We start from the raw sequence: 17,180 nt of genomic DNA, 5'->3' as shown, positions 1-17,180 counted from the left end.
TTTAAGTAGCTAAAAAGTACATCAAGCAAAATTAAGCTGAGCGATGATTTGTAATAAAAAAAAAATTAAGTATCTTACTCTTATTTCTGTATACGGAATTGGACGGTAGGGAAAAAAATATACTTAAAAACTTGACGTTTATAAGCGCCCTATTTGAATAAATGATTTTTGACTGGATTTGAAAATATACTAAGTGTCCCTCTAGTATATTTTCAAATGAAATCCAATTTGTACAGAGAGTACAGTATAATATTGCCAGCGTGGTGCCGATCTTTATCTCATTTATATATACTAAATATACGTACTATTTGTACACTATTGTATACATGGCATCTCACCTGGCATCATCCAATTGTGGGATCAGCAGCAAGTTTTGCAAGCTGTGTTCCAGATTAAAAAGTGAGATATGGCAGTGAAATTACAAAGAGGCTTAAATAAATATATAATTATTTTAATTCAGCATTAAAGACTCATTTTTTTCGGACTACTTTAATGGTGTTGGCCACCGCTAGCCTTTACTGGATCTTTATTCATCGAACGGTAGGGGGCGAGTGGAGATCACAGTCCAAACCCGCGGAAGTAGAGCGGCTGAACGCTAACTCTCGCCTGACGTATCCGACTTAATCTGAGCGCACAACTAGGGGTTCAACTTCGGCTCAGAACGTCGTAATTTCAATCCCCGTTTCAATTGGCTCGTTCAGAGGGGGAAAGACACATAGGCATTTTTTAATTAATTGTCATTAAATGAGATATAAATAAATGTTTGAAAGGATGTTAGTTTTACAAAAGGCGTTTAGTGAATACACCGGTTTCTACGAACTACAAACTTGTAAAAAACAGTTCATTTGTCTTTACAACTTGGACCATTATTTACTGTGCGTTCTGACAGTTATATTGTTTTACTGACTGCAAGGAGTAATTCTTATATTTTGGTTGTATTTATTTACTGAATAACTTAAATAAAAATGAAATGTTTATGTGATGAATATTGCATATGCCTATTTATTTTTGACCAATATTTTTGTTTATATATAGTATAAATAGCAGGCATGCAGTAACTGTAATTACTAATATATCTGTAAGTACGATGTTTAATATACATTTCCACGCCTCTTTACGTATGCATTACAATCTCCATGAATGAATGCGATCTGGTATTATAAAATTAATACGAACTATGTAATAACACAATATTGTAGCGGACTATTACATAAACCTTATTTATCTACACAACATTTTGTTATCGCGTAACAAATTTCGTTTCTATCTAATCTTTGAATGAGATAACTGTAGTCTTAGTAAAAATGAGCCAAATAAAGATGTTGAGTCAATATAGGAGATAATTTTAAAGAGAATGTAAGTAACACATTAAGGTGAAAACTCTGAGATGTATGCCAAGTTTGTCATCCTTTTTTGCCAAGATTTTTTTTTATTTGGTAATTATACGCCAAGTTATAGTTTAGTATTATTTTATGCAAAATATACGCCAAATTTTTATCGTCTTTTTTTTGCGAAACATAGGCCAAGTTAGGCAATGCCTTTTTTTTGCGAAATATACTCCAAGCTTGTCATTATTTTACGGTGGTCAATGACGCCAATGCAACGAAAAATAAGTAAAAAATCTTCAACGGACTGCCGTTGTCCTTTCAGCTACCACTCGCCTTTCTCTTTCTCTCACGCGAATCTCGTCTATCCCCTCCACGCGACGGTAACGTTTTTCGGAAACCTTCTAGAAGTTTCACTTTAAAAAAATATTCGCTATAATTATAAACCCGACCTTTACAGGTTAAGATTAAGTTCAGTAGATTAACGTGGGTTGGTGCAATATTAAATTTCAGAGTTGCATAAATAAGTCGCAAGGTGACGGTGCGGCGTCAGCAATTTACCGCGTCCGGCGGCGTCGCGGCGCCACCCTGGGGCTAATTGTATAACGGGGGAGCCACTTGAATTATATCTAGGCTTCATATATACATTTTTTATTACTGGGCTGTTACCAATATTTGTTAGCTGTCTTTATTGTTAAGATTTGATGAAGACTACTCTATTTTATGCATACTAATATTATAATCACGGTATTCGCTCAACTAGAAAATTTTTACTTCATATCCCGGCCCATTTATCCGGTTTCGTCCACTATTCTTTCGCCATTCAGGCTATCAAACTTTGGAATGACTTACCTCTTGATATCAAAACCGCTACGAATAAAATTTCTTTTAAACATAAACTACGGGAACATTATCTCAATTTGTAACTTTTTACTACTCTCTTCTATTTCTCTTTCTTTCATTATTTTTCCATTCTACTCTCTATGGTTCTGTGACTGTCAGACTATTGAGTATCTAGTATATATTTATTTTATATATGTGTGTATATACTTATTTGTATATATGTATAATATAATACTTGTATGTATTTATGTAATTTATGATTGTATTCCTTAGATATATATTGTATTTATCATTCTGTTTATATCTTGTTGCATTTTATTTATCATTTATTATATTTGCACCGCCAACAATTATTCTCTGCACCACCAATGGTCGACTGTTAGAAAATGCCGCATGGTGTTAAGTCCGCCAAATGTACTTTACTATATTTTGTATATTGTGTGCATTGAAGTTAAATAAATAAATAAATAATCGGCTTCTGTAGTATTTCGCTTTAGCACACCGCTTTACTTCCGACGGTAGATGTTTTGAGTCTTACAATTCGGGCGGTACAAATATTTGAATTCACAGATATGCTTGCTTGTATCGGTCTTGGTCTTTACTATGTATTATGTGCGAATTTACAAATAAATAAGTATTTATATCAGTTATCTAATATCCATAACACAAGTTCTGCTTACCATGGGGCTAGATGACACTGTGTAAATTATCCTGGGTTGTTATTTATGTTAATATTTAATGAGAAAATATGTCTAGCAATCTGTCTGTCTGTTTGTTACCTATTAATGACTGAAAATTTAAACAGATCTTCATAAAATTCGACATGAAAATATATTCTATTACAAAGACTTTTCAGTTACAAAAAAATACAAGCCGATGTTTATTTACTTGTGCGGAAAAAACCGTGCTATAGAATTCGCAGTGCGTGTTCACTCTCACTAAAACATAAATATTATACAAACTGTTATGATATATATACAGAGCAAACACACGAAAAAAAAAACTAAAAAGAAAATGACTAAACTGGAAGAGATTGCTCAAGCGATAAGATCTTTTGTATATGAAGTACTAAAAAAGTCATTCAACAGAGTAATAAGTACTCTGTTGAACATGAGTTTTGTAGCAATAAGACTTCAAAAAACTGGGCAAAAAATCAAATAAATTTTATCATTACATAGTATAAAACAAAGTCGCTGTCGCTGTCTGTCCGTCTCTATGTATACTTAAATCTTTAAAACTACGCAACGGATTTTTTTTTATAGTTAGAGTGACTTAAGAGGAAGTTTCATATATATAACACATATACACTCGTGCGAAGCCGGAACAAGTAGCTAGTTAATATTATAAACGCGAAAGTTTGTGAGTATATAGGAATAGATGGATAGATGAATGTTTGTTATCAGTTCACACAAAAATTACTGAAGGGAAATTGACGAAACTTTACAGTCATACAGCTCATACATCTGAATAACACATAGGCTATTTCATGCGGGTGAAACAGCGGGAACAGCTAGCAGGTATAAGTAAGAAATATACAAATAAATAAACTCAGTATTACAGCCATCATCTTCCCATTAATGCAAAAATAAATTAAAAACATTTTGCAATAATTTAAAGTTAAAAACTGACGACAGACTGCTTCAAAACTTTTAACAAGTCGCAAACTCTAAAACTGGAATTAGAGCGAAAAAAGTATTCTAACAATTCACAACAGGAAGACCGGAGTGATCTAGCGATTTAATATCCTGTCGTACTTTCTGATGGTCGCGGGATCAAGTTGATTAGATGCAAATTTATACATATATGGTCATACTACTTACGTTATATACTATATATATATATAATACATAGATATGTATCAATTACAAAATACATATTTTATTTATGTTTGTGTAACTGTTATCTAGCACTCACAATATAAGGTCAGCTAGTTTGGAATTAGTTGGCGCTATGCGAGTTACTCGTATTTAGGGCTGTTTATGTTTTATTTTTAACTATTTCAGAGATTGTTATAATGTAACATGGAATCAGTATAATTTCCTACATATTTTTAGAAACAAAAACGTATAAATATTATAAAAATTGTATATCGAAAAAAATAGCATCGTTTTTAGACACATACATGCAATATCGTGCAGTTAACAAGGTACCAATATTTACAAATACTTCAATAGTAAAGTTATGATACTAATTACGTTCTGACGGTCGGTGATGGGTTTTTTAAAACAAAGTTCATTTAATTAATTAATTTAATTTTAGCTTACAATTTAGGAATCGCGATTGATTCGTCTTATATTAAAATTAACTGGCGTTCGCGACTAAAACTAGAGTGACCGTCCACCTGCCTGCCTTTGTTCCCCTGCTTCTTGGATGCCGCTCATTTGAGACAGCAACTGTCGGAAAGTATTGGGACATACTTTCCAAGAACAATCGCTGTATCCATGCTGGTTGTGTAACTACAGGTAGATAGTTATATGGATTTAGGGGTTTGTACTCGTAACATATTTCGCGGTGACTACTTCCTATCAGGCAGGTCGTATGAACACTCTGTATATAAATAATCCAACACAAGAGACATTTGGTCATGCAACCAAATAACATGTGGTACTTTATAAGCCACATACGCAGATTAGGGCGGTGTGTTAGGGTGCTTTTTAGTAATTGGGATTAATGACCTCATTACTAGCATCAAGTTGATCATTGTGTTGCCATCCACCAAACAATGATCTGACTTATCTGATGTCATGCTTTTATCACCACTATCATCCATTACAAAAATATATACAAGCAAAAAATAAAAATAAACCGCAATGGTCGGCTCAAAATCACCATGTTCGGAGCAAGCGATATGAAGTTTTAACATCAATAAATAAAATCTAAAATCTATTGAAGTATTTGCAACAAAATCGATGTTCACTACATGCCAGCCTAAAGCATAGCGTACACTGACGTATTATAGAAAACAGTAAAAAGTGTCAAGTGCAAACAACACGTACGCTTACCGACGCCGCTCTCTGTCGCACGTGCCAGAAACAAAAAAGTGATAGTATTACATAAGTACATCATAAATTAGACATTGTATATATACGACATAAGGCTGAATTCTGTGGATACGCAGAAAATATATTTATGTATATAACACATAGGTACATCGTAAATTAGACATTGTGTATATTGACATAAGGCTAAAATCTGTGTATAAAGCAGAAAATGTATTTATGTATCTACCAGAAACAAAAAAGTGATAGTATTACATAAGTACATTGTAAATTACACATTGTGTGTATTGACATAAGGCTAAAATTTGTGTATAAGCATAATACATTACATTTTTTATTGTACATTAAACGTTTAACAATAAAATGCATTAATTCACGAGAAAATTATGAAAAATCTACTTTAAAGTTAAACGTTTAATACTATTTTAATTATGATAAATATAATACGGATTGGAAAGGAACCGAGGAAAGATTGGAAATAGGTTCTATATTATAAAATTTGAATAATAATTGATGTATATGGCACTTATATTTACATTATATTTATAGATAATTTCTACACAACATTACAAGTTTTCAGGGTAAAATCCAATTTATTATTGATTATTTTATAATAGTTTTTCGACAATTATCTTTTGTTCGGATATCGAAAAAAAGGAACAATTTTGATTTAAGTTTAGCTTTAGTTGATATTTCATGATATCGATAATGAATTGCATATTTTTTTATTCGATAAAGTTGCATGTCATGATATCGTAAACGCGTTAAACGTTTTTTTTTAAACTTTGTGATAAAATATTAAGTTATCCATTCATGACAAATTAATATATGTAAACACTGGTAACTTTTGGTAACTTATTGCATACGTAAGTTACTGGTTACTTAGTCAAGTAAAAAATACAAAAGTCCTAGAAACAGTGGTTCAGTATTGCATACGTTATCGTTATGTACAGGTCGCCATGGTACATGGTACAGGTACTTAGTCAAGTAAAACATACAAAAGTAAAATCTCCTTGGAAACAGTGGTTCCGTTCCATTAATTGCAGAAAATATTTAAATTTCTCTATATCTAAGGATAAGGATATTAATTGGTATAAATCTTAATACAAATAGTGTAAAAACATCGTAGAATCAACAGTATTTGCTACGTAGTAACATCTATTTTACACTACCCTTCACTACCTTTGAATACAATTATATGTAAACTCTACAAAAACCCCATGTCTGCATGTTTATACTATATGTAGAGTATGTAAGGGTCCGTGTTATTATAGCGGGGCGAGTAGTGCATGTGATGTGACGAGATGAACTTGAGCCTCATTCATCAAGTCGCCGACTCAGCTTTCGTAATGCTGCAGGGTTGTACCAACATTTCTATTTAGACACTAGTTGATCTGAGAAACATTGTTTTGACATATCAATTGTTTCGCTACAGGGTATCTATACTTAGTATAAAAATTGTCTACGACCTATAGATGCGAATACTCAAACCTACCAAATATACAAGACGATCAATCAACAATCCTAAAAACTGTTTTCGTTTCTGTTGTTCCGTTTAAGTAGTTAGTTTTTTTTTCTTCAATATCACCATACTATTATACCATGTTTATTAACTATACATACATATTATTGTTATTGTATTTAGTTCTAATAATACAATCTCTATAAGTGATTTTTTTTTAAATATCGATTTTTCTAAGTTAATCTATCATATACATTTTCATTTTCAACTTTAGACGTAATTGTCGCTCGAAATAAAATGTGTGGTGTAGGACCTCAAGAAGGTATAGAATTTGTTCCTACTTTCTGTGAATTTCAAACCAAATTGTTTAGTTTGTTACATTGCATTCTAAAATACCTAGCGAAACGTGGGCAAATTAAATATTGCCGACGTCTAAATTTGACAATGTTTCTGGTCAGCCCATCCGGGAGAACATCGGTATGTTTTATATTAGTTGAACAAGAAATACGTGGCAACCCTAACCCATTTTACTGATATAGGCGGCGTAGATTCAATTGGTTGTCGAAATTATCTTCCCCTAACTCACTCATACCTACAGATACACTAGACGAAACCTGGTGTGGCGAAACAAGACAAGGCGAAAAGAGATTTATCAGTTTTTACTATAAAAAATGTTTTATGGTTCTAAATATTATACATATGTAATCATACTAATATTATAAATACGAAAGTTTGTGGGTATGGATGGTTGTTTGTTACTCTTTCACGCAAAAACTACTGAACGGATTATGATGAAACTTTACAGTAATATAGAATAACACATAGACTATAATTTAAAAATATATTATGTAAATTGGGCGAAATATATCAATGTATTTGCAAATGAAGTTGCGCGGAACAGCTAGTATATATAGTAGTGGTACAATTTTGATAATTCCTAATTCAATGTTTTTTTTTTAATTTTATATTCAACCTTTTTCTAGGTATAACCTTTTTACGAGGGAAAATGTTCCAAAAAGGTAAATGCAAATGAACTTGGAAAAAAATTGAAGAAAATAAAATACAATAATCGATTATTCATCTACATTGTCACCATCGTTCTGTTCGGAACACTAGTGATATAACAAAAAAGGACAGAAAACATAACTGATAATTACAAAACGTATATCCAACAAGTACGGATGGACAACTAACAAATGTCATAAGGTCACAACGATATGCGGGCCTAAAACTACCGCATTTTATGAATCATAATAGGATTTGCTTTGTACAATCAGCCGATCAAAATGTTCTAGTCTGTTAATATTACGCGTTCAACGAAACCTATTGACCTCCGTGGATTGTATAAAAGTTATACAAATTCCATAATAGATTGAATTAATACTGTAATATTGTCGTAGATAAAAACAATCTATAAATATGACGTTCATAGAGTAGTTGAAATAATGTATTTATTAAGTAACTACTCTGTGATTCGCTCGAGTCGTTATAGATGAACTTGAACTACATTATGGTGAGATATCTATTTTTCTCAAGTTTAAAAACGTGTTTTACTTAATATTGTATTTTAGTACTGTGGCCATTAATTAAAAGAATACTAAAGTTTTTGATTTTGAATTTTGAATATCTATTGTCAACCAGCCAAACCTACGTTCGAAGTGGACTGACCTAATCAGTAAGATAAAAAATAGTAACGTAAGTAATATAAACATAAGTGCCTATGAATTGGCTGCGTGGCATTTGAGTTTGTGAAATAGACAGTTTAAACACGTTCCAATGAACATGATGGAATGTGTCGAGTGCGCGTTAAATAAGGTCTAATTTACAATACTCCAATTGAAAACACTCATGTGTCACGCAATATATTGTATATATATTTGTTATAAATAATACTAAAATAGAGTAGTACACAAGATAGAAGATCAATACACAAGATACTGTTTACTCTCAAAGATGACCGATGTGGTGACGTTACTTCTCATGAATTATACATATTATTTAGTTTTCAGTTAATTGTTCAAATTTTAAGTATTTAATCACATATAGATTTCAAAATGTGACGACAAAATTTAGTACTGCACATTTTCACCTTCCTCTTAACACTAGTTGTAATAAAAGGATTTGATTTCAAATCCTATTACAGTTCACGTTAAGTGTCAATTTTAGCCCCCCGAAACACCTAATCCAGGTAAATATTCAGCACCAGTATTACACTTGACGGTGCGTGACATTTAATTTCCTTCGACTGTCGTTTCTAGGTCAATGTGAGCGCGTCTGCCTTTGTGATCCATCATAATAACACTTGTACAAATGAACTGCGGTTACACTATGGTTTCGAGCGTTATATCGGCAACGAGTTTGTTTACCTCTTGGAAATCGTTGCTTTTCCTAAACGTCTAACATAAAATAGATATATAAATAAGCTTTATTCAAATAAACTCAATATAAGCACTTTCGAGTATCTATCATATTTTTTTTATTGTACCACTCATTCGAAACGTAGACCCATCACAAGAAGAATAAATATGTAAGACGTTCTTATGAAAATATTTACATTACCGTCTTATATAAAGCGTGATGAACAATTTTTATTGTACTAGATACTATTAAAGTATACAGATTCAAAGTGTAATAATCATAAAACTATCATTCTACCAACTAAGGAATGAAAATTGAAAAAAAGGTATTATTAGTGATCTCTATTTAGAGATAAGGCCGCCTATTGTTATCAATTTACCTTGTCTTTTATGACATGTTTTATAGTATTTACATACTTTATATTTTAATTTATGTAACTGTATTATCTTTTAGAGAAATATACAATTTTAATGTCATTATCATAATACTCCAGGCCAATTCAAACAGCGCCATCTAGTCCTAAACTAAGCATAGCTCGTTCTATGTGTACTAAACAATCGAAGATATATACATAAACTACACAAAAGAATACAAATGTAGTCATCAGGAATCGATTCATAGATCCTACCAGTATATGATGTAAGGCCGTATGCTAAACAGATAGACCGTCAATTGTTCAATTTAATTTTGTCAATATACCTTTATACTCTACAACAAAAAGGACCATAAATCAATAGATACCAAGATTATTTTCCCTGATTTTTTTATATTTTTGTACACTAATGTCATATTAGTGTACAAAAATATTAAAAAATACGACAACGAACGACAATCCCATCGTACCTATACTAAATTTAAAAAAAACATTTTAAATTAACGTGATACCAGTCAGAAACCTAAGATATTATTAAAAAATGTATTGTAACACAGAGACAAGAAAGGATATAGTAAAAAAAAAAAATAATAACCAATTTCAAACCGACGGTTGGATGAACGTCTAAATTTTCACGGTGCATTAAATCGACCGCCATTATGTCGCCGGCAGGGGTATATTGGGTCCCCTCAAAGGCTCTTTACCTAATACTAGGCTAAGAAGCCTTAGTTTTATATTTATATATCCATTACTAAAACTAGATATGGTAATGGCCGTAGTATCTTTTAAAAAGTATCAAATCTGATCTGAAATTATGGAGTGCTGGGAATAGTATCTTATATATATAAATTTTAATGACAGGGGGTAAGTTTGTTAGTAATATGTATTAATAACCCCATTGCTAACAATAAACCCTAGTACTTTGACCTCCATGCGATTCCTCTGGAAACCATCATGTTAAATTCTTGGTCAATTTGCCACGATGTGTATTTGTAACTGACCTGACCTATGAGATAACCTATGCTCATCTTATCATTTTCCACTGATCAGATCCACAACTTTAGCTCAAGTTTGTGCACCATATTATTATCATCTTTAAAAAAGCCTCCTACTTTTTAAAGTTCTTAAAAAATAATATATTACTATATCAAATACAGTATCAAAATAAAAACAAATCAAAGTAATAGTTTCGAAGCAAGCAATTTGTGGTTTAACCGCAAAACATTATCAGTACGTCTATAAAAGGCGAATGCGGCGAGAAAGCCGATGGTTGATGGTGGAGGCAACGTGCCATGGTACGTGTCATGGGAAACGTACGGCCCCTGTAGACATCATTGGAGAATGTTTGTGGAGGAATCGATCAATATCAATGAGAGGTGACAGGTCAGTTGGTGAAACGCAGGACTGAGGGACAGAGCTTCCAACATTAAATGCAGCCTAAACGGAGTGAAAAGATTACTTTTGACTCATATTACTTACATATTAATAAATAATAAGTGAAAATGGAGGTATCTGATGTACCTGATGACTAAGATCTATTGAGGGTTTTCTGAGGAAAAATACGAAGATAAAAGATCTAATACGACTGCGATATAATATATAATAGAAACTTACTGATGTATATAATATGATCATCAAGGATTTCGCTACAATAAGAGTCAGAAGATTATTTATATTCATAAATAATAATAAAATAAATACATAGTACAAAGAGATATAGTCAGAATGAAAAAGAACTTCAGTCAAAACAATGACAAAATTTCGCGACGTTGCATGACTTTGGTATAATGGTTACACCGATAAAAAAAACAAATAATTCCGACAGACATAATACATTTGATTTTCCATCTGGAACGACAGTTATGGACTTAACGTGAAGATAGATATAAATATTAAAAACAAAAAAAGTGTTGCCAACAATTAAAAAAGACGATATTTCCAGGTCAACGGGAGAAGAAAACTGGTATAGTGCAGGAAAAGTAGCGCTGAATTGCAATATTATGTAATGCGGAGTGCAGAATAAAGGCGTAACCGATAATAATTCCATAATAAAACGAAGGCAGTGGTTCGCAATATAAAAACATTGGGTTCACACAATTAGCGAGATGCAGGTGGCAATGCGCCGTCCCAGATACCGACTTCGAGCGGTGATGCCAGATCACAGTGTTTAGCCCAATATTTGAGGTTTTTTTTTGTGGATGGAGTAATTATGAAAGGTTACAAAAATAGGTAACAGGCGCTTATATAAATAGCAAATTGAAGTATTAAAAAAACAAAGACAAACGGCCAATAAAAATGCCGTAAGGATATTGATTTCTTTAAAAAACATTACTACATTTTGGGGTAAATTAAAATAAAATTTGGGGGAATACTAGATAATCATGTGGCAACACTGACTTCAAGTTACATAACGCTACGCAACGACGCCGTGAACAGCCTTCGGAAGTTCGGCCTTACAGCTTATGAATTTTTTTATTTGTCATAAAAAATAAATGCCACTCATTTTGTAATCACTTTTTCTTGTCTAACGGTTACATGCTCGTTATCCGTACAATACAAACATTTGTTTATGATATTGTCTATTTGTATTAGTCTGGATGTTTCTCTTTATATTAAGTGTTTACAAAATATTATATATATTTTTTTTAATGGATTTATATGGATTTACCAGAAACTTAGATTTTAAGAAGTCATCTGCGTGGCTACCTCAGTCTCGCCTATTTCAGCTTTCAAGCAATGCGTTTATAAACTTTCGGTTGCAGTGAAATTACAGGTTAAAAGTTACGAAATCTTAGTCTTTTGGAATGGCAACGTCGATACCCTGTCCAAATCAAACGTAAATCGAAATTACAGCTACCTGAGCCGAGGTTTGAACCCCTAGCAGTGCCCTCAGACTAAAGTTGTATCCGTCAGGCGGGAGTTAGCCTTCAGGCCGCTCCATAAGTCCTGTGCGTTTGTTGTAGTGCCATCTGCAGTCGCCCCCTATCGTCCGATGAAGCTGTAAAGGCCAGCTGCGGCCAACAGCATTAGAGTATTCCGAAAAAAAAACGCATTCACTTCAATTCTTGTATATTGACGAAAGTTACCGTTTACAGTCAAGTGGGCTGTTAATTAGTTTGCTATTCCCATCATATAAAAAAAAATACTAATACATGCAAATCATAGTGATTCCGTGTACGTTTCACTATAACTACGAGACCAGAAGTATGTCATAATTGAAAGTTTTGCCACGTGAATGAGCCTCACTTGTACTAAATGTTCTGCGGACACGCGAGATAGGCAGGTGCAGCCCGGCTACGGTCACCATCCATTCGAAACTGTATGGACTAGTCCAGAAATCGGTATTTATCCCGGTTACCAATAATAATAAACTCGGAACAGTTCACACAGCGCCATCTAGTCCCAAGTTAAGCTACCTAAAGATTGTGTTATAGGTACTGGATAACTAATAAACACATTTTTTTTCGTAAATACATACATTATACATAGAAAACATACATACCGATCATACATAAACAATCATACTCCTGAATACAAATGTTTGTGCCGTGCGAGGAATCGAACCCGTGACCATCGGAAGTAAAGCAGTGTGCTAAATCGCTAGACCACCTGGGCCGTCAAGCTCAGTTTGTTAAGCTAAAAGCTTATATATTCGTCTCTCCATATACTAGTAGTTATTTGAACTCGATAACTGTACGAAACATGTGCAGACTTGTTGTTAATGATCAAGCATACGGCCCATCTGATGGTAAATGGTTACCTATAGACGCTGGAAACACCAGGGTAGATATTTTATTTACACAGCTTATCCTGTTCAAATATCAAACATAATCTTAAAAGCAACAGTTTTATCATACAGTCAAAATGTCCGTAACTAAAATCTTTGACAGATCCAATTTTTATCAGAACTTTTCTGGTTTCAACATGGTAACCCTAACTGGATGTAACAGTATCGATAATTTAAGTCGTTATTATGATCAGTTGGGCGCGCGGTGGGCCGATTAATTGTTAATTAACAATCCGAATGGGCCCAAGGTTGACGATACCTGACATGGCTGACGAATTCCTATCATAACCACTTGTATATTTTATGTAGGTATGTTAGAATAGAATAAAAAATCCTTTATCCAAATAAAATTATTTTAAGCACTTGATAGAGTCATAACAATTTTTTAATCTACCGCTCATTCGAAAAGATGTCTCATCACAAGAAGAACGAGCAAGAAACTTGTGTGTTGCTCTTTTAAATAATCGTGGTTACTTTACATTTTTCAAGTTTGTAACGAAAGTTTGCCATAAAAGGGAACGTGAAATATTACTAGAAAGAATAATTGTTTCTATTGCTTTATATGTTACTAGCTACTCATTCATTCTTCTTAAATCACTCTATCTATTAAAAAAAACCGCTTCACAACCCGTTGCGTAGTTTTAAACATTTAAGCATACAAAGGGACGGACAGACAGCGACAGCGACTTTGTTTTATACTATGTAATGATAATAATTTATATGCTGTTGTGAGCATCATATTCATAATTATTGTGTTGTGATGTAATAAATATTATTTTATTCTATTCTACATCGAGTTAACTATAACTCATTTCTCACGTATATATTTGATATGATATCTACATCGCATGCATGACACTAATCACGCACGGATCCACACGGCCATCTTACGTAAGTTCTTCCGTATAAAGAATTACAATCTATACACTTTCAGTTAAATTACTGCTTACTACTATATCAAAACCTTCACGGCTATAATTCATGATGGGGTAGTCAGAGGCATTATTAGTACGTGCGATGAACGCAAAAGCTTTGAGCTGTCCATATTTCGCTTTGTTACATTTACATTGAGTATGTAACATAAAAAAACATTGTTGTAACGTAAAAAAGAAAGACCAAAACTCTTTCTTCTGAGTTTGTTGTCAGTTTTTGTCACCTCAAAATCATTCCGTACTGACGGTAGATTTGATATATCATAAAAGTCTGTAATAGACCTACATGAATAAAGATATTTTAATTTGAGTTCAATTCAACGTGCCGCGCCGTCTCTCATTCAGTTATTCGTATTTCCATCTTCGGAGAGTCATTAGTTATAAATATAACTTACTGTAGAAAATAATAACATTAATATGTGAAGACAATTCATAATGCCATCTAGTCTCAAACTAAGCAGGGCTTTTGCTCGGGTTACTGAGACAACTGATATATATATATATTTTTGTAACTGATAAATACATACATAAAGAAAACACTCAGACCTATAATCAACATCAAACCATTCTAAATTAGATGGCCCATATCGTCGTAAACTACCTTACAATAAATAAAATTAAAATAGAAAGATATTATATATTTATTTCGCGCATAAAGCAAACATCTAATATGCACAAGGGTTTAATTGCTATAAATGCAGTTTTACAATTAGTAATGAGTCAGCGTTCCGAGTGAGTGTTAGAAAAAAAAATACTACTCAAAAGTGCTTATATTAATTTCATTTGAATAAATATTATTTCTATTTCTATACAGCTGCGACCAAATTGGTTATCTCAGTTTTGTATCTAGACTGTGATGCCCAAACGCTCATTTCCAGCTCACCTTACTAAATAACAATGACAATTTCCCTAACTACACGTAGTTACGTGACGTTATTTGAAACGCTAGCGAATGCAACTATGATACATGCGTGATGATCACGCATAATTGAACAATTGTAAGGTAACGGAGACAATAGGAAGTGCGAGGCACTTACATGTCGCGTGCGCAGTCATTTCGTGTCACACAGTTCATATGCAAGTAGATCTAATCGTGTACCTTTCTGACTACAAAAAGAGGTTCACATTATTTTTTTTCAAATCAAACTCTTTAAATTTGATGTACAGGTAACAAAGGTCTATATTTATAATAAGCAATGTGATAGTAGATATTCTGGGAATCATAATCCTTACTGATATTAGAAATGGCTAACTCTGTCTGTTTGTCCTTGCTTGTCTCTATTGAACCGATTTAAACGAAATTTGATACACAGATAGTCTAAACCCAGAGTATGTCCTTACATACTTTTTAATGCCAAAAAAGGGTTTTAAGGGCTTGAAAGGTGATATGAAAGGTAGTACAACTTTATATATAAAAATATAGAATATATTGTAGAAACAAATTTTAGGCTGTGGATTAAATATAAATATGATATTCAAAGTTTATAAATATTTAACCCTTACGGGGGTAATATAAAATAGGTAGTGTAGTATATATTTTTATTTGTATAACTCAGAACTTGTTCATTTCCTGCCCAGACGTAAACAGTTTACAACGATCACAAAGGGTGACGGCGGTCAATCTGGGACCGGTATTCAACCTTTCGATTATTATTATGAGATGCTATTGTATTCGCAGTTGTCACAAAGTAAACATGTCTTGAAAGCTCTAACATGCGTAGCATCAATTTTTTAAAACTCATATCAATAATAGTAATAATAAATCTGGACAAGTATATTTATATTCATATATTATATCTATCATTTTTTAGTAACCATAACACATGCTCTGGTTAGCTTGATATTAGACACAGCGCCATCAAGTTCTAAACTAACTAAATATACAGAGTTATAGATACCTACTAAAAATTTATAGAAATATCAATTATTTTTTTTTTGTAAACACATACAAAGAAATGTCCAGACAACATTCTATTAATACAAAAGTCATGGTATTGAACTCGCGACCGTCGGAAGTAAGGCGGTGTGTAAACCGCTAGACACTGCCGCCAAAGTAGAACTACTCCATTGCGTACCTCATGCCAAAATAAGGTCATGACAAGTCTACTAATAAAAACTCGTTTTTAAAAAAGGGTTCTAAAGCAAATATAACTACAGACGGTACAAAAATAGGGCACCTCTGTCTCACCTATTTCTGTACCGGTTGGTAGGGTCACAACTTTATTATATGATTTATTAGGGTAATTTGTTGCGTCTGTGGTAATGCAATACATAGATAACTATTACAATTTACTAACACAGACTACTCTTTGTCATTACAAAGACAAAAAAATATATATTTTCGCTAATAATGAGTTTATTTTAATTGTTAACTCAATCAAAATCATATCCAAGTCATATTTAAGTTATTAGTTTACGAATATTATAAACGTGGACATTTATAAGTGTGGATTGATGGATGAATGTTTATTACTCTTTCAAGTAAAAACTACTGAATTGATTTTAATGAAACTTTATAATAATATATCTTTACGTTACATGTCAATAACACATAGGTTATAAATTTCACGCAGGTGAAACCGCGGGCACAGCTAGTCTACTATATATCCCTACAATGCAGTTTCACTAGGTACCTCAGAAGATGTGACCCGATAAAAGATCTAAAAACTATTAAGTAAGTACAATCATTATCAATTAGGCACTTTCGTAACGTACGTACTACAAGAAGCACAAGTATGACAAATGAACTAGCTATCATTATATTTTTAAAAAATCAGGATGCCCCATGAACCATTATACAAATAAATTTTATTAATTTATTTGTATAACAATAATCTCAGAGAAATTCACACAGCGCTATCTAGACTCAAGTTAAGTACAAATACATAGACATATTTTTTTCGTAAACACATACATATTATACATAGAAAACACAAATGTTTGTGGCGTGCGAGGAATCGAACTCGCGACCATCGGAAGTAAGGCAGCGTGCGAAACCGCTAGACCACCAAGTCTGTCCATTAATTAACTATTTATAATGATAATAATAATAAATTTTAGAATAGTCTTTTAAATAATATTTAAAATACAATTGTGAAAAC

At 32.6% G+C, this 17,180-nt stretch overlaps 1 protein-coding gene across 3 annotated transcripts in view; it reads right to left on the bottom strand.

Moving 5' to 3' along the window:
* LOC131853935 (protein kinase C and casein kinase substrate in neurons protein 1) overlaps positions 1 to 17,180 on the bottom strand; it is a 124,734-nt gene that overhangs the window by 12,399 nt on the left and 95,155 nt on the right. Inside the window, exon 4 of one of the 3 annotated variants that reach the window (XM_059205026.1) lies at positions 5,165 to 5,182. The exons of 1 other annotated variant lie outside the window; for it this stretch is intronic. In XM_059205026.1, the coding sequence (XP_059061009.1) occupies positions 5,165 to 5,182 (18 nt within the window). The remainder of the gene's footprint in view (positions 1 to 5,164; positions 5,183 to 17,180) is intronic. One more of the 3 variants, XM_059205025.1, reaches the window with a different exon arrangement.

The sequence above is a fragment of the Achroia grisella genome, unplaced genomic scaffold (genome assembly GCF_030625045.1).
Source record: "Achroia grisella isolate CSIRO2021 unplaced genomic scaffold, CSIRO_AGI_Agris_v1 utg918, whole genome shotgun sequence".
In the NCBI taxonomy this organism is placed as follows: domain Eukaryota; kingdom Metazoa; phylum Arthropoda; class Insecta; order Lepidoptera; family Pyralidae; genus Achroia; species Achroia grisella.
Note: the sequence above shows the minus strand (reverse complement) of the source record. Positions and strands in the feature narration are given on the sequence as shown.